The sequence below is a fragment of the Notamacropus eugenii genome, chromosome 5 (assembly GCF_028372415.1).
Source record: "Notamacropus eugenii isolate mMacEug1 chromosome 5, mMacEug1.pri_v2, whole genome shotgun sequence".
Classification (NCBI taxonomy): domain Eukaryota; kingdom Metazoa; phylum Chordata; class Mammalia; order Diprotodontia; family Macropodidae; genus Notamacropus; species Notamacropus eugenii.
In genome coordinates, this window is record NC_092876.1 from 315586372 (window position 1) to 315611170 (window position 24799).

Sequence of the window (24799 nt, forward strand, 5' to 3'; positions counted from 1 at the left end):
AGTAAAGTGGAAAGAACTCTCTCAGAAGTTCCATTTAAGGGAGTTGCGTAGACTAGCTATCTCTTCGTTTTTCTACCCAGCTACACTTATCTTGACTTTTCTGTCATGTACCCTCCCTGGATACCTTTCTCCTTATTTTTGCTTCATTTTGTGTGTTGTCTTTCCAAATTTGATTTGTAAGGTCCTTGAGGGCAGTGTCTATCTTATTTCTTATTTATATTCCCAGTACTCAGCACACTGTTTGACATATAGTAGGAGATTAATAAATGTTTGTTATCTATCATCTGATTCAAATTTGACATCAAATGCACATGGATGTGTATAATACATTTATATAAATATGTATGATTAATATATTTATTTGCTTAAGAACACTGTTCTGACCTTTTGTTTAATAATTATCTAGGCACAATATACTCTCAGCGTATCATTTGCTGATTTGTTTGTGCCATTTTTCACCAGCAAAATATCTTTTTTCTTCTATTCCTTAGAAAATACTTTAAGGCTTTCTCAAGTTCCCCAGTTGAGCTGTCCCAGGATGTCAGATGGCATTGTGACCCTCCAAACAGGAACCTGCAACCACCTAGCTTGTGTCTATGAGCCTACTTGACATATTTTCTTTTAATAACTCATAGCTGAATGTTGACTGATCCTGAAATTAAGGTCAGCTTCTGGTGGTTGTTTATATCAGCTGTCAGATTGTAGAATAAAAAATGACTTTTATGGGTTTGCTTTTTTATTGTTTTCCAGGGCAATGTCACTTTTTCCTGCTCAGAACCACAAATTGTTCCCATCACGTTTGTCAACTCCAGGAGCAGTTATTTGTTACTGCCTGGCACCCCCCAAATTGATGGGCTCTCAGTAAGTTTCCAGTTTCGAACTTGGAACAGAGATGGTCTGCTACTATCAACAGCACTGTCAGAGGATTCTGGAATCCTACTGCTCTACCTGGAGGATGGGATGCTGAGGCTTGTTATCCAGAAAATGACAGAACGCTCCATGGAAATCCCCACAGGTATCTAATCTTTCTCATGCCCTAGTCAAATTTGTTTCTTAGTCATCAAACCAATTTTAGGACATTTGGCATAGAGTTCTGATACCAGTATAAGAGGATAGCTACCCATCAGAGAAACAAATCATTACTCCACTATCCCTTCCCCAGGCCTCTTTTCATCTGAAATTTAGTCTGTATTAGTCTTTATTGCTGTATTTTTAATTATTTCAGTTAGTAATTGTGTGCCTAATATGTGCAGGATCATACTACATGACATGATAGTACATGATGGTACAGAAAAATGAAAATAAGAAAGTTTTAGGATTAAAGGTGAAGCAAATGATGATGATCTATGACCATGTGACCTTGGTTAAGTTATTTCAACATTTTATGCCTTATCATTTCCAGTTGGAAAATGTAAATAATAGCATTTTATGCCTTATCATTTCCAGTTGGAGAATGTAAATAATAGCTGTCTGTATCCAGCAAGAAATGAATTGGGAAACAATGTCAGATACTTCTCTGAGCTAACTAATCAAACAGAACTTAACAAATTGAGGTTTCCTTTTTTGTTCAATATTTTTTAATGACTAATTATGTGTATTGATGAAAGGCTTACTTTGATGCTTCACTGTTATAAAAAGTTGATCAGAATCCTTAAAGTCTAGGCTAACAGAGTGGTCTGGTGGGTCCCATCAAGCTGGAAAGGCTTTGAATATATACCAACTGATGGACTTTATTTTCTGAGGGCCAGCTTGTTGAAGTTTTTCTGAAAGTGTTGGTAGAATAAATATCAACAAGGATAAAATAACAGATGCCTGAAAGTATTAGAGTATTAACCTAAGTATCACATACATAGTGCTATGGTAGGTTCTAAGAGAGATAAAAAAGAAATGTTAGATTTGACTCCTTCCTTCCAGAAACTTCCAGTTCTAGGTTGTCTCAAAATAAATCATATGGAAAATGGGTGAAAATGCGGTTCAGAGGAATGTGAAATCAATGTAGTAGCAGCTTAGAATGGCACATGGAAGAGAATGGATGTGGAATGAAGAATAAGATTGAGATTTGTGGAGAAGGAAGCAGTATAGTCTGCGTCAGAAAAAAAAAAAAAAAAAGCATAGCCAAAGCTTGAAGGGAGCAAACAGCATGGTGAATTTTGGAGTGATAATCTCACTGGAAAAGAAAAAAAAATTGAAGTTGGAGAGCAAAAACCCAGATTTATTATATGTTTAGATGCGACAGATAGACTTGGGCTGGAACATGGAGGCACTGTGATCTTTCTTTAAAAATCATGGACTTGAGTGGGTCTTCCTGTGAAAATCATGAGACATAAGAATAATTTTCCTTACCCAGAAGGTTTTTGGATAACTTTTCACATTTTTAATTGGGTTCAGATAGTCATTAAGAATTATAAAAGTTTCCAATAAACTGCTAAATCATTAATCAAATTTCTACTATGCATATGTGAAACAAATCCAGGTACCAGAGATATAATGAAAAATGAAATAAAATGAAACTATACTTGTCAATAAAAAGGAAATCTCAGTATATCAGGGAAGACAACATCAATATAAATAACTTTACATAAAGTGCAAACAAAGCAGATTTAAGACTTTGGAGTGAGGGCTGGGGTAGGAGGAGAGCAAAAAAGGTGGTGCTACAGAGGTTCTTAAAGCATGTTTTGGAAGAGGTAGAAGCAAGAAGAGAAAACATTACAGCCAGTGAAAAGGCAAGAACTGATTTCAGAGTTGTATAAATATGAGGTCAGACTTTCTGGATTAACAAAGAAAAGTAAAAAAATTGACTCCAGATTGTCTCTTTCTAATTTGTGAGATTCTTGAACATGGAGTCTTGTAGGCCTCAGGTAAAAAGTACAATTTTAATATTATGTGGGCCCTAGTGGTACTTTACTCCAAAACATCCAGGTGCTAGTTGTATTATTAAATGCATCTCAGTCTATTAAAGCAGTTGTATGACTGGAAGAAACACTTATAAAAGCTTTCACATTCCCCTAGTGCCTGAAAAAAGAAAAAAAGTCATCTACCCTTTCTTATCTGTCTTATGAAAATCACTCAAGAAAAATATTTTTTTTTCTTAATTAGCCATGTAGTTCTGCTAACATCTGGCAAGAAATCTACTTATATTCTCCTTGCATTGTGCATTTCCTCCCTTTGGAAGATGGTGAACTTCCTGGTCATTTCTTCTAAATAGCTGAAGGCTTTTTCTTTGCTTCCCAAAGCCTAGATTGCTGTCATGGTGATTCACTTGTAAAAAGGATCAGTATTTGTCTATATTTAAAAAGTCAGGATATCCTCACTATCTAGAGATAACCTGAATATAGACCGCTTGGTAGACTCCATTTCCTCAATTTCAAATGGGAGTAGTGGCAGCATCTACCTCTCAGGGTTGTTATGACAATAAAAGGAGAGATAATATTTGTAAAACACTTAACATAATGCCTGGCATATAGTAGGCTCTTCTCAGATGTGTATTTCCCTCTTTCCTTCCTTCCTTCCATAGAGTACGTGAGGGAGTACTTGGGCAAAAATTCTGGATATAATTATACCCTTAGGAAAATTGAAAATAGAGGCCAACTAAGTAGCCTCCATTATTTGCAAAATAGTGAACTGTCCTCTTGGTTTTAATGCCAAAGTTTTAAGTAGCTTTAATTGTTCTATTGATATTGCTGCCTCACAGGAAGTAGAAATAATTATCAAAAAATATTAGCGTGGATAGACTAGGTATCAAGATACTCAAGCATCTAAGACTTGTCCAGATTTTCTTGAATAAGAAGGGGAGTGGAGAAGGGGGAACAGGAGGGAGGGAGTCAGAGAAAGAGGGAGAGAGGGAGAAGAAAGGAAACACCCCAAGTAACCAGAAGGGAAAGAAAAACAATGACATGTTTGGGAGACCTTGATTCTTATTTCCTGTCTTTCAAATGATTTCCATGAGTTTCTTCATGCTATTTTGGGCTCTTTCCATTGGAAACAAAACAAAGCAAAAACTAAATTTGTCCTCAAAGTAAAAGTTATGTGCATTTAAGTTGTTGCAGTGGATGAAGTATCAGCTAGTTAAAGCATATGATGAAAGTTCTCCTCTATATATTTTGTGCAGTTCTGGTTTGTTAAAGATTGAAGTCAATTTTTATTCTCCCTCCTTCTACCTGACCTCTTCATCGTGACCTTATATATGTGGACTTGCATGAAAGTCAGAACATTAAAAACATGTATGTCTAGAACCTTATCTGTTGTCATTTTTAAGCCTCATATCTGAGGAAAATCTGTCTTATGTTTATATCTAAAGGATTCTATTGACTTATAATAGGATCATAACATCACAGGCTTAGAGCAAGAAGGGACCTTAGAGACCATTTATTCTTTCCAGTTCCCTTATTTTACAAATAAAAAAAAATGAGACACAGATATGTTTTATAAGATCAAATGAGTGACAAGTGATGGTACTGGAACCCCAATAGGTTAAGGGAAATGGAGATATTTAAAGATGGGTTTAATCTTTGAAGTTGACATCAAGCTTACAAGTGGAAAGTATGTGACCCTCAGACCTTAGTACAATTCTTAGTGACATAATGAACTTCCTTGTAATATAATGGTCTCACTCTTAGAGATATCAAGTAGGGTTTAAATAAAGATTACTCATAGTGTTTTACAACATGACTATTATGGAAATATTTTGCTTGACTTCACATGTATAACCTATATCAAATTGCTTGCCTTCTCAGTGTGGGTGGGTAGAGAGGGAGGAAGGGAGAGAGTTTGGAACTCAAAGTTGTGAAAAAACAAATGTTAAAAAATTGTTTTTACATGCACCTAGGAATTAAGACATACAGGCAATGGGGTATAGAAATTTATCTTCTCCTATAAGAAAATAGAGAAGAAAGGAATAAGAGAAAGGAGGGGCGTGATAGAACAGTGGGCAGATTGAGGGAAGGGGTAGTCAAAATTCATGCTATCTTGCATGGGCAGAGGGGAGAGATGGGGAAAAAATTTGAAACTCAAAATCTTGTGGAAGTGAATGTTGAAAACTAAAAATAAATAGTTAAAAATTTTAAAAGGAAATATATAAGTAAAATTGCTGAGATTGTCTCAAATAAATGCTTATATTGAACTTCTCATTTAAAAATAAATAAATATTATTCACATGTAATAACTCTTGTGAGCAAAATTCCTAAGATACAGATTTTACCGGTAATTAATAGTCGATTTATTAATTAGGCCAGCTAATACTTGACCCTTGAGAAAAGGGGCAAATCATTGATATGATTGGTCATAAGATCAGAGGATTTAGAGCTAGAAGGGCATTAAGGAGTCATGCATTCCAACCCTCCCCTCCTTTTGCTGATGAATGAACCAAGGATCAAAAAACAAAGTAATTTCCTTAAGGTCATACAGATCAGAAATAGCATAGCCCAGGTCATATAAGAATATGACTCATATTCTAATAAATTGGACTCATTTCTCCATATATTTGAGAGATGATACATTATGAGAGACACTTGCTATATTTTTTTCTTGCTTTTCTTCTAAGTTTAGCTGCATTGGTTTTGTTTGTGCAAAAACTTTTTAATGTAATATAATCTTCTGTCCCTCTTTAATGTGAGATAATTTACCCCATTCTTTTCTCCCTTTTCCCTTATTCCAATGCATTCCTTTTTCTCAGCCCTTAATTTTTTTTTGATTATATCATCAAAGTCAACTCACACCTCTACCCTCTGTTCATGTATACTCCTTCCAACTGCCCTAATAATGATAAAGTTCTTAAGAGTTAAAAGTAGCATCATCCCACATAGGAATATAAAGTATAAGCTTATTGACTCTCATGATTTTTTCTATCATGTTTACTTTTTTGTGTTTCTTTTTAGTATTCTGTTAGAGTGTCAGATTTTCTATTCAACACTGATCTTTTCATTAGGAATGCTTGAAAATCCTATATTTTGTTAAATATGCACTTTTCCCCTGAAAGATTATACTTGCTTTTGCTTGGTAAGTCATTCTTGGTTGTAATCCTAGCTCCTTTACTTTCTGGAATATCATATTTCAATGCTTCCAATCCTTTCATATGGAAGCTACTAAATCTTGTGTGATCCTGTTGTTCAAGATATTTATTTATTTTTTCTGACTTAGAGAAGAATTTTGCTTTTGATCTGGAATTTCTGGGATATGGTTATACCATTCCTGGAAATTTTCACTTTGGAATATCTTTCATGAGGTAGTTGGTGGAATCTTCCTATTTACCCTCTGTTTCTAGAATATCAGGAGAGTTTTCCTTGATAATTTCTTGAAATATAATATTTACAGTCTTTCTCTTTAATCATGGCTTTCAAGGAGTCTAGTTATTCTTTTTTTTTTAAAGTTGTATTTATTTTATTCTGAACCCAATAAGTAAACTTTTCTGTACTACCTTCTCGTTCTAGGATATCAGGACAGTTTTCATTGATAATTTCTTGAAATATGATATCTGCCCTCTTTTATTTTTTTGATCATGACTTTCAGATAATCTAGTATTTCTTAAGGTTTATTTATTTTATTCTGAACTTAAGAAATAAAACGAATATTTCCATGTAATAGAATGGGGGAGGTGAGGGAGATGATTGTATAAGAAACTGCAAATCTATTATGTATAACTTCCTACTCCTTTAAAATATATGGTTATCATGTAACTTTACTTTTTCTTTTTTCTTTCATCTCCCTCCATCCTACAAATAGCTACCATTAGACACAAATATATGTTTATACATACATACATATATATGTATAATCATTCTATACATATTTCTATTTTTCTGTTCTTTCTCAGAATGCAGATGTTTTCCTTCATATGTACTTTGTAGTTAGTTTGGGTATTCATAATAATCAAAATTATTTAGTCCCTCAAATTTGTTCTTAGAACAATATTACTGTTACTGTATACATTGTTCTCTGGTTCTGCTCATTTTGCTCTTCATTATTTGTTTTCAGATAGTCTAATAATTCTTAAATTATCTCTCCTAGTTCTATTTTCCAGCTCAGTTTTTTCAATGAGAAATTTCCCATTTTCTTTTCTTTTTTATTTCATTCTAATTGTCTAATTGTTTCTTGATATGTTGGGGTATGATTAACTTCCATGCTTATCTTTAAGGAATATTTTTTCAGTGCACTTTTGTACTTCTTTTTCCACTTGGCAAATTCTGTAAATAGTTGTTTTTCTCTTACTATTTGTCCAATTCTAGTTTTTGAGGTCTAATTTTTAAAAATATTTTTGGAGCATCTTTTCTACCAAATTATTAACTTGCTTTTCATAATTTTCTTATGTCACTCCCGTTTCTTTTCCCATTTTTCTTCTTTCTTATTTTTTTAAATGTTTTTCTTATCTCTTATGGGAATTTTTGTTCGACTTGTGTCTAATTCCCATTTCCTACCCTTTGAAGCTTTGCCTGTAGCTGTTTTGACATCGTTGTCTTCTTCTAAGGTTGTGCCTTGACCTTCCCTGTCACCATAGTAACTTTTAAATTCTTATATTCTTTTGTTGTGGTTCTTTACTCATTTCCCCACCTATTTCTTGACTTTTAACTTTATATTAAGGTTGGACTCTGCTCTCAAGGAAGAGAGGGAATTTTCCCAAATAGGCTTTTTTCATGCTGTTTTTTTTCAGAGCTAGTTCTGGGGGGTCTGTAAGTTTTTGGTTCTTCCGCGGTGGTGTGATCTAAGGAGAGGTGTGGTCACTCCTCTTCTGACCTGTGCTCTAGGCTTTTCCCACTAAGGGCCTTTGCCCCCATTGCCATAAGAACTATCACTCCTATTAGCCCTAGAACTGCTAGTGTTCCTTTCTTCCTTGGAACTGAGATGTGAGACTCTAGTGAGTGACTGCAAGGGATTATCTCCACCTTGGAACTGTGATCAGACTACTACTACCCTGAAGCTACAAGCACTAATGCTCCTCTTCTCTTTCAAACTATTGTCTGACCCACTTAATGTATATGGCCTGAGAGTTCCCAAAGCTATTGTGGCTGATGCTGCACCTACCTCCAAGACCTTGTGCTGGCATTGCTGAGATGTGATCTTGGCTGCTCTCTGAGATTGATTACCACCCTGATGTGACAGACCTCTCTTGCTGACCTAAGTTTTCTTGGGCTGTAAAATTGTTTCACCCTGACTCTTTTTGGCTCTGCTATTCCATAATTTAAAGGGATTATTTGTTATTTTATTTTATTTTATTTTGAGGTGTTATTTTAAAGGGATTTGGAATGTGATGTTTACAATTTGGAAAGGGATTTGGGAGAGTTCGGGTGAGTTACTGCCTCTACTTCACTATCTTGGTTCCCTTTACTCCTAGGTAGATGGGCTGGTATATAAGAAGGTATCATTTCAACTTGGCAACTACCTTCTTATCCTTTTCATCTTTTAATTGTGAATCTCACCTTATTTATATTATGATATGTACCACTATGATGATGAGGATGATGATGATAACTAGCATATTTTGTAGAACTTTAAATTTTGCAAAGTGCTTTGCAAATATTATCTTATTTGATCCTAACAAAACTCTGGATGTTAGATGCTATTAGTATCCCCATTTTACAAATGGGAAAACTGAGATGAATAAGTTAAGAGACAAGACCAGGATCACATAGCTAATATGTAAGGTGGGATTTGGACTTAAGTCTTCCCGATTACAGATTTAGAGATCTATCCACTATATAACCTAACTTTACTTCAAAAAGCTCTCTCTTTCTCTTGGTATTAATAGAAATCTGTCAGGGAACTTGAGCAAAAGCAATTCTCATGAGAAGAGAGTTCAGAAATTATTCAATTATAGAAAAAATGTTTGCGTGATTAGCAGAAATTGTACTTTCCTTGACCCCCTACACCAAGGGTTCTTAACCATTTTTAGGTTATGAGTTCCTAAATATATAAATACAGAGGATGACAAAATAAACCAATTATATTGTGCCAGACCTAGAGGCCTGTGGGCTACCCAAGTCTTTCTTACCTCACCTCCCGAGGTCTTCGGCTGGCCACGCCAGGTGCACATATGAGAGAAAGGACGTTCCAGAGTCGAACAAGGGTTGAGCTTTATTTCAGGGTCTTGGTTACAAGTGCAGGGGCTTCTTCCTTAGGAGGGAGAGAGAGAGGGATCTCCCAAGGAGGCAAAGATCTTACAATAAGAGATTGGAAGTAGAAGTGTAAGTGGGGAGAGAGGGGGAGGGGAGAGAAGGAGAAGAGGAAAAGCGAAGCCTTGTGTCCTGTCCGCTCCGCACCCCTCTGCCCAAGAGAGCTTTCAGGCTTTCCTGATCCTACTTAAACCCTCCCGTTGTGTAGTTTGCACATCAATACTGAGCCTGTTAGGTAACAACAGGTGTGCTCCAATCCGGGACAATCTCGAGGGCGGGGAGAGCTCTCTCCCATCACGTTTCTCACGGGAAGAGGCGGAAATACACGAGATAGCTCGGTTCACCTTGATTCCCAGTCGTTTCCTGGGGGGGTCTCGTGAGAACTCTAAGATTTAGAAGTTCCCACCTTTACCCGCCCAAGACTGTCCACACGGAATTGAGCTTCCAACCCCAACAATATTGAAATAAAGAGGTAATAATTTTTTCCCATCCAAATTCATGGACCTCCAGAAATTTGTTTAAAGAATTCTCATGTGAATATAGGACTCCCATTAATAATTCCCCCCACCCCTAGAGGTTTTTTCCAGTTTTTATTGTATTTCCATTCTTGTCTATTCAACTATAATGTAAGTCACTGGTAGGAATTTTTGCTTTCTTAACCTATCTTGTTTTGAACAATGGAAAGCAAATATTTTATCGTGCCTACATACATTTTAATTGACTGAGGCTCAGATTAACTAATTCAGGAAAGCTCAGTTAATTAAAGTTGAACTAAGACTACACTTTCTGCAATACAACCTCAAGGCTTGGGATTACATTAATGTAGTATCTGGTTCTACAACCAAATCAGACATTTAGTTCCAACAAACACCAACATTTTCTTTTTTTCAGTCAAACATGGCTTCTTTCTTTTTTCTTTCTTTTTCTTTCTCTTACTTTTTCTTTCTCCTTCTTTCTTTCTCTTTCTTTCTTTCTCTCTCTCTTTATCTCCTTTCCTTCCTCCCTCCCTTCCTTCCTTCTTTTCTTTCTCCCTTTCTTTCTTTCTTTCTCTCTTTCTTTCTCTTTTCCCCCTTCCAATCAAAGGCAGCCAAGATGACATGTAAAGCAACCCCAGAAAAAAATCCTGAGGGACAGAAATGTGATTGTGAAAAATGGGTTGGTACTAATTTTTCACAAATACCTAGGAAACAACAGTGATTTGCTAGAGTTTGTTCCAGGTCACATAATGAAACATTAACAAGGGCAAGCACTAATTAGAGAATGACCAACATAGATCCCAGTGGTGGTTTCTGTGGTTGAACAAGGCACATGTCACTATGATGGAAGTACTCACCCTGATTAATACTGGCAGCCAGATGGTTACAGGCTACAGCTCTGTAATTAACATAGCTGCTCCCAAAATGCTGCCCTTTTTCATACAAGCCATTTGTATATAACTGTCATCTGTATATCAAGTAAACATGACTAGTCTATGAACTCTCTCCTCTCCTGCAATTAAGTTGTCACCAACTAACTGCCTTCTTGTTTTAGCTGAGATAACATTGATGAGACAATCCCATTAGTGAGGGTAAATAGAGAGGTTCAGCACTATAACTGTCACAACAGGGTGTTTAACTATATTCAGAGTTGAAAGTCCCAACATGGATTCTCTTACTAAAAGTCTCAAATGATGCTTCTTCCAACCCCCACTCACAGGCAAATTCAGCTAGTTCCTTAAACTGCAAAGCAGACTTCAATCACAAACAAATCTAAAGCTTTTGAACTATGTAAAAAGAAATAACAAAGGCACTATGATTATTATTTTCATTCATCAAGCATTTATTTGTTTTCTAAGTACAGAGCACTATGCTAGTGCTATGAAAGATAAACATTTTAGATAAGCATGGTCTTTGACCTCATGGACTTTAAAGTCTAGTATAGTATTAAGACAACTATAGATATGTACAACAAACTATAATTGACAATAGGGATAGTGACAGAACTGGTCACTTCATTGATGTCGAAGATACTTAAATAAGGAAATTCCTTCTAATAATGCAAACTGGTGCTGTCTATGCAACTGACAGTATAAAAGAGCTGCCTTGAGTATTGAGAAGTTAAGTGACTACCCCAGGGTCACACAGGATCTCTCAGAGGGAACATTTTTACCCCCATCTTTCTGGTTCCTCAGCTGACTCTCTATCTACTACAGCAGAGGTTCCCAAACTTATTTGTCCCACCACCCCCTTTAAAAATTTACTCAGCATCCTCCCGGAAATCTACTTTATTTAGTTCCTTAATGTTTTTTTTCTAAAATTTGCATAACTTCAAAAATATAGTTTTTTTAAAGTGACATCTTAAATTTAATAATGTATTTTAAATTTGTAGTTTTTTTTTTCCCTTGCATTGAAATTTTAATGATGCAATATTATTTCATGTAACCACATAGTATTGTATTGTAAACAAGTCATTACAGGCACATATTCCTGCTGATGGGCTTCCCAACAGTGCCCTACAAGTTCCCTGCCAATCTTTGCTTTTAAGACCTCTCAGCAGACTTGACCACTGATGGATTATAACTTTCATTTTGTGTGTTTATTGGGAAAATAATGTAATCATTGCAACTTTAACTCTTTTACAACAGATGAAACTTATACTAATTTTTTTTTCAAAATTCTCTTCTCTTCTTTACTTATGCTTCCACCAGTTCTTTATTTTTATTCAACATCCTCCAACTACACCCAGTGCTACTACTCTCCTCACTCCAACAGTAGCATGATTCCAGTGCCACCCCCACCTCCAGCCAGTGGTATCGCCCACTTTGGGAAACTCTGTGACCATAGCATGCTGCTTTTGAAATTCATAATTAATTAATTGAAGGGAAGAAGTACAAAGTGAGGAAGTGCTCTGTGAGGTTTGAGGGGGGAAGGTTTACGTACCACAAAATTAGAGACAACTTCCTGGGAGAGTAAAATGTCTAGAGGACATTTGGACAATGACATCAGTTAAGTAAATGACATGGGAAAGCACAGGTTATGTCCAGGGGTGGAATACTACTGTTTGGAGCATAAAGAGAGTAAAGGAGAAATAAATAAATAAAATATCAAAAAAGCTGGAAAGGTAAATGTGTCTTGAATGTCAGGAACAGAAGTTTAAACTTTATTCAGACAAAGGGAACCACTAATTGATTGACTGATAGATTGTGTGACCGTTTTTGTCCTTTAAGTGCTCAGCTAAAAGTGCTGGTACAAATAGGTCCATTTTGTCTCTATATAAACTGTTGCTACTCCCCCAAATTTTCTACTTTGCAACTGATTTTTATGACAGATTCTGTCTTTGTTACAGTCTTTAATTTTTGCTATATGACTGTTCCATATCCACATTAAAAAAAAAAAAAAATGACAGCGATCTCCTTTTGAAGCCAAAAACATTAACTTGCTATTTGAGCTAGTTTGGGAGCAGACTTCCTAGCAGGGCAAATGGAAAGTTCTTTGATATAGGCCATCTTCTTTTTTTTTAAAACAAATATATTTTTATTTTTTCCCAATTACATGTCAAAACAATTTTTAGCATTCATTTGTACAAGATTTTAAGTTCCAATTTTTTCTCTCTCCCTTCCCTCCCGTCTTCTGAAAATGGTAGCTCTAATTTGATATAGGTTATATATGTGCTATGTCTGCTACTGTGTAAAAATATTTGTATATTAGCCACAGTTTTGTAAGAAGAAATAGAGCAAAAGAAAGAAAAAAAGAGTAAAGTGAAAAAAAGTATGATTTGATCTGCATTCAAAGTCTATCACTTCTTTATCTGGACATGGATAGCATTTTCCTTCTTGAGTCCTTTGTCTTTGTCTTAGATCATTATGTTGCTGAGATCAGATGGGTCATTTATAGGTAATCATCAAACAGTATTGCTGATACTGTATACAGTGTTGTTGGTTTTTTGTTGTTGTTGTTTTTCTCATCTGTTTTAGACTTTTTCTTTTCTTTTAAATTGGAACTCTGCTTCCAGGGTAGAAGGCACGCTATCTCAGGCTTCTTCTGCTAGAGGCTGCAGGCCCTTGCTGTTTACCTGCTTCTGCCCTGATGTTGCCTTGGGGTTCACTCAGGATCTTTCTGTCTAATGCTGCACTGGAGGAGTAGGGTGGGGTGTGGCTGGTGCTGTTGGAAGTCATAGGGGTCTGGCAGCTCAGCTGATATTGGTCCAGGGTCCTAGTGGTGGTGCCTTGCTTGTGCTTAGTCTGGTGGGGTGTTTCTATGTTTCCCCAGGGCTACCCAGAAGCAATGCTGATCTGGCTGTTGGTTGCCTCTTTGCCCAGGGCTATGTTGAAGCACATGGCAGAGGTCAGACACTGTAGGCTGCCTGTTCCCCTGGTTATTCTGAGGCATATGAAAGGTTCTGGTATTGACATTTGCCTGCTCCACCACTCTGGGGCTCAAAATCTACCATTGATTTGCTGACATGACACTTGCTGTTGACTTGCTGGGTTGCCTCCTACGCTGAACTGTGCTCCCCTTTTATCTGAGTGAGGCAGACCTTTCCTTCCTGTCTTTCAATTTCTTTGGCTCAATGATTGTTTCACCCCAATTTTTTCTGGTTTTGTTGTTCCAAGATTTGTTTTGGGGCACTGGTTTTTTGGAGGTGAATATGGAAGAGTCACAGTGATTCACTGCTTACTCTGCCATCTAGGCTGTCTTCTGATTTGCAAAATATACTGCCTACAAGCACAATAACTCCTCTGCCTTATTGCCTGTCCTAAGCTTCAGTTCATTATTTAGGATGGAAAGTTACCATTTAATATGCTGATTTTGTAGTCCTCTTTGGCCAGAAGGTTCAATGTTATAGATGATAACCCAAACGTCATTGTGTAGTTTTAGACTATTATATATTAAGACTATATTATTATATATTAATACATCTTACATAGCTAAACCAATCAACAAACATTTAATGGGTTCCAATAATAAGCAAAAGTTCTATATTAGATACAGAGGGAATACAGTCCTTAACTTTTAAGAATTTGTGTAAAGTGGGCAACAATATGTGTGTATGTGTTTGTGTGTAGTATTTTTGAGAGTGCATTGAGGATGTAATAGTCTCATTGGTAGTATGTGAATCTGTGAAGTTTTTTTATCCATTTGATATATGTGTAGAATGATTCCTGGTTGTGTATTTTGGTATTTTGCTTTTACTTTTTTGGCTATGATTTCATATGTTTCTTTCTGATATGACTTAGCAGAACTATACTGCTGAATTTAAGAAGTCAAAGGGGTCATTTATACCTGGTGAGTGTAAAATGGTAATAGGTGTTCAAAACTACAGGTTTGGGCACCTCTACACCCATATATAATAAACATATCGTACACATACACACACATGTGGAGAGAGATAGACAGGAAGGTATATAGGCATTTGTAACACATACATGTATGTATGTAGACATATAGCTACATATACTTATCTATCTATAGATACAGATATTTCTTATTAAAATTCAACATAAAGATTGTCTTGTCCTATTCATCACTCTATTTTGAAATTTGTAGAAATTTTCATGAGCTGTTTTCAGTGACTAGAAGGAGAACACTTGTAATTATCGTCTTATGATTATCCAAATGATGAGATTTTCTTGCATTAATGAAAATTTTGATTTGTTCCCCCTCAAAGAAAAACTCCGTTGGAGATAGATCAGGTGACTGAGTTGGTTAGGTAAGTTAGGTTAGGACTTCCCTACTGATCAGTTTACCCAGCTTTTAAGTGGGGATAATAATAGCACCTATCTAATGGGATTGTTGTATGGATTAAATGAGATAATATTTGTAAAACACTTAATACAGTGGTTGCAAGACAGTACATGCTTAATAAGTGTACCCCCTTCTAACTTTCCAATAATATGTCATCTAGAAGCTACAGCAAATGCAATGCATAATGATAGGATGATCCATCATGTTAAATTTAAACATTTATTATTCAAACTTGATACAACTAAATGTCTGAGAAAATATAAATAATTAAGTTTCATAATGATTTTTTAAAAAGTTTGTGCCTTTGTAGTTTTGAAGTCTCAAAAGGTTAAAACTGCACTAAGACTTTTGGGGCACCTTTTACATATCTTTTCAATTCAATAAATTCCATAAACATTTATTATGCACCCATTATGTGATAGACTGGGCCATTTCCAGTCATCTTGATTTATTCCTTGCCACTGGACTCCAGTGAATCTGGAGGAGAGAGTAAGGCTGATGACTTTGCACAGCTATGCTTCATTTAAATCCAATTCACTTTCAAGTCAAGATATCACCTTCCTGATATCATTGGTCCTCTTTGAGAACCAAGGATGAAAAATAATAACAACCATGTGACAGGCTAAGCACTGGGGATGCAAATAGAGGTAAAAGACAGTCCCTGCCCTCAGAGAACTTACAATCTAATGGGGAAGACAACATGGAAATATGCATACACACATATATACATACATACACACATCTATATCTATATACATACACACACACACACACACACACCTGATAAGTAGGATATAATTAACACAAGGAAGATACTGCAAAGAAGAGGGATGGGGCAAGGTTTACTGTTGAAGGTTGGATTTTATTTGAGACTTAAAGGAAGCCAGGGAGGTCAAAATTCAAAGCAGAGGAGGGAGAGTGATCCAGGCATGGGGGACAGGCAGAAAAAAATTCCTAGAGCTAGGAATGTCTTCTTCATGGAACAAACAGGAGGCCACAGTCACTGAGTGGAAGACTACTTGTTAAGGAGTAAGAAGTAGGCAGTAAGAAGATCAGAAAGACAGGAGGGACTCAGGTTATGATGGCATATATGTATTTCTATCTCTATCATCTATCTATCTATCTATCTATCTATCTGTCTGTCTGTCTGTCTGTCTGTCTGTCTGTCTGTCTGTCTGTCTTTCTGTCTGTCTGTCTGTCTGTCTACTTGCCTACCTAGCTACTGATACAAAAGACGTTTCCTGAATTTAAGGACCTCACAATCTAATGGGGGAGAAAACAAATATGTATTAAAAAGATATATGTATGTATATATATATATATATATATATATATATATATATGTAGAAAATGATTAAGAGAGGCAAGGCATTAGAATTAAGAAGAGCTGGAAAATGATTCCTGTAAAAGATGGAATTTTATTTGAAACTTTTGAAGGAAGTCAGAGAAGCTGAGGGGCAGATGTGAGGAGAGAAAGCATGGTAGGCTTGGGGGACAGTCAGAGAAAAGGCCTGGAGCCATGAGCACTATGTCACAGAAACTGCAAAAGCTTTAGACTTCATTAAGGGAAATGGACAAGTAGAAAATGTCTTCCACCTTTTGCCTGGTCAAACCACATTTTGAGTGTTTTTTGCCCTGGCCTCTACATTTTAGTTAGGTTACTAACCAACTGGTCCATCTCTATGGGAGACCTTCAAGCCACCCCCACCCCCACTATATATTTTGCCTGGACATGAGGAGACTTAGGGGGTATGGCTTTATTGATTCAATTGTCTTCAAGTATTATAATATCTCTTCTGAGTGACATCCCCCCAACATTTTTACATGACCTTAAAAGGCTCAGAACAAAAATTAGAAGTGGAGAGAGAAATATACCAACCAATATACCAATAAACCAACCAACAAATGAACCGAAAAATTAGAATTGTCCCAATGTATAAGATGCTAACATTGAAGGTAAATGTAATCCCTCTCTTTTGAAATTCTCAAACATGGCCTGGGAGAACATTTACCATCAGTTTTGTAAAAAAGATGATATTAGACATTTTAAGATTAGAATGAGATGGCCTCCAAGTCACCATTCTCTCTTCGAGATTGTGATTCTGTCTCCTGGACTGTCAGTACTCTATTAGAACAAAGATATAGTTCTGGATGAAGTTGGAAGGGAATGGGAGATATCATTGACCCTTACATTTATCTAAGGTATCTGATGATAAATAATGGAGTCTCTTTAATTGGGGAGAAAATATAGACATGGGAAACACTTTCCTGAGGGATAACTGAAGTAAAAAATGATATCAGGCTAATAGAAATTTAGTCACAAATCCTTGAGGAGGTGGATTTTGAGCGAGGTCTTGGAGATTTCCATGGATTTGTATTGCTAAAGAGGAGACAGGAAGTCATTCTCAGATGATAGAATCATGAAGGTAGGATCTATCAAGCTATGAGGTATGGATAGAAAAGGTTATTGATATTATCCTTTATTTTTAAACTCCTAACTTGAGGAATGCTCTTTTTCAGGTAATTCCTATACCCATTTTTCCATTTTATAGGAGCTAGTTATTTTCTCTGAACTTAATCATGGTTAGTATTTTTTTAAAGGAGATCAACATGATCTCTCAAGTCCAGGAAACAGGATAGTAGTTCAACATCCTGCCCTACCCTGTGGGTCCCCACATTATCCTTTCAAATTGCCCAATAAAACTTCCCCACTTAAATCAGTAGCCCTTCAGTTTATATACATTACTCCAGGATACAACTTTTTCCCTTCTCTTTAGGAACTGCCTGAAAGAAGCCACACCTCTGTTCCAGTATAGTTGAGGATATAGTTGAGGATAATAATCCTAGTCTCACAAACCATTTTTTTCCAGGCTAAATATCCCCAGTCCCGTTTGTTAATGTTAATATGATATGGTTTGAGTTTCTTCACTATTTTGGTCAGCCACGTTTGGACCCTCTTTAAGTTATCATAGGCCTTCCTAAAATGTGATATATAGTATGAAACACATTGTTCCAAATGTGTTCTGATCAGATGATACCATCTTTTCCCTCCGTATATTACATGAATATGACCAAATTTGGCTTTGTCTGGAATGACATAGGAAACCAATCAAAACACTAAGAATTTGTTAACACATTCTTGTTGTGTGTGAATGGAGAATTAGGAACTGGCAGCTGTGCATATCCCTTGATTTCCTAAAAGTTTGAATGCCAAATTTGATAATTTCATTTATCTCTATGAGATTGTTTCAATACTTGGAAAATAATGGTTTTTTATATAACTTTGTGTAATGTTTCATCTACTGGAAAACAAACCAAAAGCTTTCCAAGTGATTTTTCACATAATGTACCTCTATTAGTGTCACTTTTCTTTCCTAATTTCACTGTAGAGAAAAAAAAACAAAACCTCACTAACAGATTGGATTAACAGAGCAAAATAGGCTTTTCTACTGTGTTTGGCTTGAGATTTGTAAAAAGGGGAACATACATATTGTTATTTTTAAATGTTTTAATAATTTTGAATGTTTGCATTTACAAGAGCAAAGAACTGAGAATTTTTTTTTTTATTCTTGCCACTTTGTGTGCTATGTGGGTTGGATTGTGGAATCTTGATTAAAGCCTTTGGTTTTACACAACTTGGTTTTCTCTAGGTAGGAATGACTGGAAGAAGAGCTTGATTTCTCCATCAGTTAGACTTCTGAGTCAACAAATGCAGGACTTTTCAATTCAACACATTCACTAATAAATGAATGTATTCAGTTTAATTTGGCAGACAATCAAGCATGGTGCTTACCATGTGCAGAGCAATATCTTAGGTGCTAGGTGAGTGTCTGAAGCTGTATTTGAACTCATGAAGATAGGTCTCCCTGATTCCAAGCATAGTGCTCTTTCCATTTAAAATAATAATAATAAAACTATTAAAGTTCCCTCCTTGATTCACACAACTGTCTTAAAAATGTCTCAGACTATACTTCTGTTTGTTATCTCCATGTTTTCTTATCTCCATGTTTCTTTTTTTATGTATATTTATTTATTTTTAGTTTTCAACATTCATTTCCACAAAATTTTGAGTTCCAAATTTTCTCCCCATCTCTCCCCTCTCCCCACCACAAAACACCCTGCATTCTTATTACCCCTTCCCCCAATCTGCCCTCCCTTCTATCATACCCCTTCCTTCCCTTAACCCCATCTTCTCTCTTTTCTTGCAGGCTAAGATAGATTTCTATACCCCATTATATTTCTTATTTCCAAGTTGCATACAAAAACAATTCTCAACATTCATTCCTAAAACTTTGATTTCCAACTTCTCTCTCTTTTCCTCCCCACTCATCCCCACTTAGAAGGCAAGCAATTCAATATGGGCCATCTAGGTGTAGCTTTGCAAAAGACTTCCATAATAGTCATGTTGTGTAAGAATAACTGTTTCCCTCCATCCTATCCTGCCCCCCATTTATTCTGTTCTCTTTTGACCTTGTCCCTCGCCAAAAATGTTTACTTCAAATTACTTTGTGCTCCCATTTGCCCTCCCTTCTATAATCCTCCCACCTCACTTATCCCCTTGTCCCCTAATTTCCTGTAGTGTAAGATAGGTTTTTATACCAAATTTAGTGTGCACGTTATTTCTGCCTTATGCCAAATGTGATGAGAATAAGTTTTATTTTTTCCCTCTCACCTCCCCCCTTTTTCCCTCCACTGAAAAAACTTTCTCTTGTCTCTTTTATGAGAGACAGATTGCCCCATTTCATTTCTCCCTTTTGTCTCCCAATATATTCCTCTCTCACCCCTTAATTTTATTTTTTTAGATATCATCCCTTCCTATTCAATTCACCCTCTGCCCTGTGTGTGTGTGTGTATGTGTAGTCCCTCCAACTACCCAAATACTGAGAAAAGTTTCAAGAGTTATAAATATGATGTTTCCATGGAAGAATGTAAACAGTTCAACTTTAGTAAGTCTTTAGGATTCCTCTTTCCTGTTTAGCTTTTTATACTTCTTTTGACTCTTGTGTTTGAAAGTCAGATTTTCTATTCAGCTCTGATCTTTTTCATCAAGAATGCTTGAAAGTCCTCTATTTCATTGAATGAGCATTTTTTCTCCTGAAGTATTATACTCAGTTTTACTGGGTAGGTGATTCTTGGTTTTAATCCTCATTCCTTTGAATTATGGAATATCATATTCCAAGCCCTTCAACCCTTGATGTAGAAGCTGCTAGATCTTGGGTTATCCTGATTGTATTTCCACAATACTCAAATTGTTTCTTTCTAGCTGCTTGTAATATTTTCTCCTTGACCTCGGAACTCTGGAATTTGGCTACAATATTCCTAGAAGTTTTTCTTTTTGGATGTCTTTCAGTAGGTAATCCATGGGTTCTTTCAATATTCATACTCTCAGGTTCTAGAATATCAGGGCAATTTTCCTTCATAATTCTATGAAAGATGATGTCTAAGCTCTTTTTTTCATCAGGGCTTTCAGGTAGTCCCATAATTTGTGAATTGTCTCTCCTTGATCTATTTTCCAGGTCAGTTGTTTTTTCCAATGAGATATTTCACGTTGTCTTCTATTTTTTCCATTCTTTTGTTTTTTTTTTGATAATTTTTTGGTTTCTCATAATAAAATCATTAGCTTACACCTGCTCTATTCTCCTTTATAAAGAACTGTTTTCTTCAGTGAGCTTTTGAAACTCCTTTTCCATTTGGCTAATTCTGCTTTTTAAAGCATTCTTTCCTCATTGGTTTTTTGGACCTCTTTTGCCATTTGAGTTAGTCTATTTCTAAGGGTGTTATTTTCTTCAGCATTTTTTGGGTCTCCTTTAGCAAGCTGTTGACTCTCTTTTCATGATTTTCTTGCATCACTCTCATTTCTCTTCCCAGTTTTTCCCCCACCTCTCTTACTTGATTTTCAAAATCCTTTTTGAGCTCTTCCATGGTCTGAGACCATTGCATATTTATTTTGAAGGTTTTAGATGCAGAAGCCTTGACTTTTATATCTTCCTCTAATAGTATGCATTGTTTTTCCTCATCTGAAAGGATGGAAGAAAAAACTGTTCACCAAGAAAGTAACCTTCTATAGTCTTATATATTTTTTTCCTTTTGGGGGGGCATTTTCCCACCCAGTTACTTGACTTTTATGTCCTTTGTCAAGAGGAGGGCATATTCTAGGGACCTGTAAGTTCTCAGTTCCTCCAAAGTGGCACAATTAAGGGAGAGGATTTTACTCCTCTCCTGGCCTGTGCACTAGTCTGGGAACAGCCAAAAACTTTTCTGCCCAGGATGTAGGAGCAAGGGTTCCCTCTCCACAACCACCTCTAGGTCCACCACACCAGCACTCCTCCTCACCTCAAGGCTACCACTCAGGGCTGAGATCAAGATCAGCCACTCAATTCCCCCAGGGTCTTTAGGGGGAGGGTTCCAAAAAAGGGCATTGCTGCTGCACTGGCTGCTGCTGGTGGGGCCAGACCACATTCCCTTCTCACCCAGGTGAAAGTGCTTTCTCACTCACTTTTGAAGCTGTCTTTGGGGTTTGTGGGTTGAGCAATCTGGGAACCTCAGCTGCTGTTGGGGATTCTTCCCCTTGAGTCCTATTCCAGTCCTTTCCCTGCTGCTGGGCTACATTCCACTCTGAGGCCAGTGAAATACACTTTTCCTGTCAGCCTTCCAGGCTGTCTTGGGTTGGAAATCGCTTTCACTCTGTCACTTTGTGACTTCTGCTGTTCTAGAATTTGTTTAGAGTCATTTTTTACAGGTATTTTATGCCTATGGGGGAGAGCTTTTACAGGTTTGTCCTTCTACTCTGCCATCTTGGCTCCACCCCCTGTTGCCACCTATTTCCATGTTTCTTGCTTCAAGGTTTGCTCCCTGGTTTTCAGTCCATTCATCTTCTAATCCAATCATTAAATTTATCCCATAAATATATAATATATTATTAATAAATAATGACCCAAATCATTAAATTTATCCCATTAATTCAGACAGTAGGCTAGATTTGCTAACACTGAATACAGGATTCATTATGAGGAAATAAATGGTTGAAGGACCTGGTTCTGCTTCAGATCTGTTCAAATTGTTGTGCATTTAAGAGTTATGAATGAAAACTTATAGTTGGTTGAATATCAGAAATGCCTAGAATTCATTCTGAGTGTCCCTGCCTCATCATCTGTATCTCTATGATAAGAGAAACAATACCATCTTTGACTAATGACTAAAAACCATACATCTTATTTATGCATTACCTTATATGGTATCTTTACAGATGAGGAAACTGAATGTCATAATGTTTCAGTAACATACTCAGATCACCCAGCTAATAAGTGGCAGAAGTCAGATTGATTCCTGGGCTTCTGATTCCATATTCAGAGCTCTTTCCAGAGATAGGAGGAAATCGTAGGTATTTATGTCACCAAGTGGGGGAAACAATGTGATCTGCTTCTTCACCTCTCCTAATATCACTCACAACCTCTTTTTCTTCTGTCTTATATTTTTTCCAGGAAGCAACCTGAATGATGGCCTGTGGCATTCAGTTAGCATCAATGCCAGAAGGAACCGCATTACTTTGACGCTGGATAATGATGCAGCATCCGCTGCTCATGAAACCACTCGGCTACAGATTTACTCTGGGAACAGTTACTATTTTGGAGGTATGTTACCCAATGTTCTAGAAAGAAACCAAAGGGGGATGCAAGCTTTTGAGATTTATTTAACTATTATAACCTTTGTTTTCACATTTTTATTTGCCCTGCTTCTCCCGAAAATATTAGCAAACAGTTTTTCACTAAAGGAAATAAAGATCATTTGAGACTAGAGCCAGGTAGAAAGTAGATTTTGAAATAGCTGCTCTTGTTACCTAGTGCTGATATTAGCTAACATTTAGATGGTGTTTTGAGTTTTAGAAACACTTCATATATATTGTCTCATTTGATTCTTACAAGTGGGAGACTTTGCTATTTTCTTTTTTGCAATTTTCAGGTGAAGAAACTGATACTAAGAGAGGTTAAGGGTCTTTCCCAGAGTCTATCAGAGACAGGATTCAAATTCATATCTTCTTCATTTCCACTGTAATACTCTATGTGCTGTACTAACTGAGTTAACCTCACCAAATGTGCAGAAGAAGTAACTCAACTAAAAACTTGACTGTGACTCAGGAATTCATAATATTGACTGTGCCATATGTAACATAATCTCCTTAAAGTCATTAACATTTCTACCAATCTGTCTTGGTGTGAGATGATAACTGATAATTGACATCATAGAGGTATCCTTCAAATGAGGTATAACATCTAGATAGTTCATAGAAAAAGTGAAATTCTCTCAAACACTACTACCACATCCTTCATTTAGGCAGCATTTGTAATAGTTTCTCCTGTTCATGCACATATACATAGGGCATTCAAAAGAAGTTATGCAATTTAAAAATTAATATTGTACAAGTTTAAGTTTTTTTGGTCATAAATATAACCTGAAAGTGAGTTTCATGTACCAATTACATGACAGTTATGAGCCCAACAAAATAAAACAAAATCAATAGCCTACTTGTAAGTAATATTTAAGGACAAGGTTAATTTTAATCCCATGGCTAATATAGGATCAAATTTTATTTGTCATTGTACAGAGTTTACCTACTTATCTGCTGAAACCATTTTTTGGTAATCTACCAAAAGGAAAATATGACTATATACGTTGGTCAATCAAAAATTCAGAAACTGATGGAGGGGATAATCAGAATATTCTAAGTATCATTTATACATTGTTCTTCTAATGACTGAAACCTATTTTATTTAAGTTTGAAAATTCATCAATTAAGGTATAATCTTATACATAGAAAAATATAGGAAAATTGATGTCATATTGCAATTCAAGGAGGGCTAAAGAAGGTTCCCTCACATCAGTCTCCACCCTTACCCTAACCAAATTTCTGTTACCTACTCACCAAGGCTAAAAATTCTTCTCACAGAGGGGAATAGTTCATTCCATACTTAGGAATAAGTATTTTTATCCTAGAATAGTTTATAATCCATGGTAAGTTTGACTAAATGTGTATCCTCTCCTGATAGGAGTGGGGGGTAGGCAGAAAAGAATAGAAGGGTCCTTGGTACCAGAGATTCCAGAGGGAGTCTGGAATTTCAAAAAAGAGTTCCCCAATTTTACTCTACACATACACATAGATGGAGCAAGGTATTTTAGAACGTATTTCATGGGGACCCTCAATTGTTTCTAATTAATTTACATTGTAAAATAACTAATAGGCATCCACAAAGCCTTGAGGGCAAAACTCTTACTCTCCACCTAGTTTGAATAAGTGCTATTTTTGGTAAGTCTTAATGGCAAATCGACCTGCATCATTTCAGATTTCTTTCGCAATTGCACAATTTTTCCTTATGTAGTTTGCTTCTCTAAGGAAGGTGAAAAATGAGCTGAGGTACTAATAGTCAACTTCCATAAATTCTCTCTGCAGCTGCAATTAGAAACAGTAGCATCCTCCTCCACTTTATAGTATGGCTATGAGCTATTAACCAGCTGTTGGGTTTCAGGAAAGCAGAGCCTATCTATTAGTGGTGGTTGAAATAATTCCCCATTATTTATGGCTTTTTGTTGCCATTTTCAAGACTGCTCTGCCATATGCTCTGAACCTATTAAAATGATGGAGGCTAGGGTCTGCGACTAACACATGCACACAAATAACTGTGCTATTGTTACCTGCACTAAGCAAGAAAATAGGAATATGTTAGTAGTAGCCTTGCCATGTGAATCAAATACCAGCATAGGTGATCGGGTGGGAGAGAAAGTCAGTAGAGATAGAGATGAGAATGAGTAAAACCACTTTAAAAGGTAAATTAAGCAATCCTTACGGACTCTAATAACACTGTAATGGCATTCATTTATAGCCCCAGTTATTTAGAAAGTTGTCATACGTTATAATGTCACTTCATAATTTCAGTTATATCTCAGTGCATACCTTTATTAAGAACCAAGACTGCTAATGTT

The 24799-nt window shown here is 36.3% G+C and overlaps 1 protein-coding gene across 1 annotated transcript in view; it reads left to right on the plus strand.

Annotated features, from left to right (window-relative positions):
• CNTNAP5 (contactin associated protein family member 5) overlaps positions 1 to 24799 on the plus strand; it is a 951365-nt gene that overhangs the window by 480416 nt on the left and 446150 nt on the right. The window contains exons 8-9 of the mRNA XM_072613412.1: positions 751 to 1015; positions 22306 to 22455. Of these exons, the coding sequence (XP_072469513.1) occupies positions 751 to 1015; positions 22306 to 22455 (415 nt within the window). The remainder of the gene's footprint in view (positions 1 to 750; positions 1016 to 22305; positions 22456 to 24799) is intronic.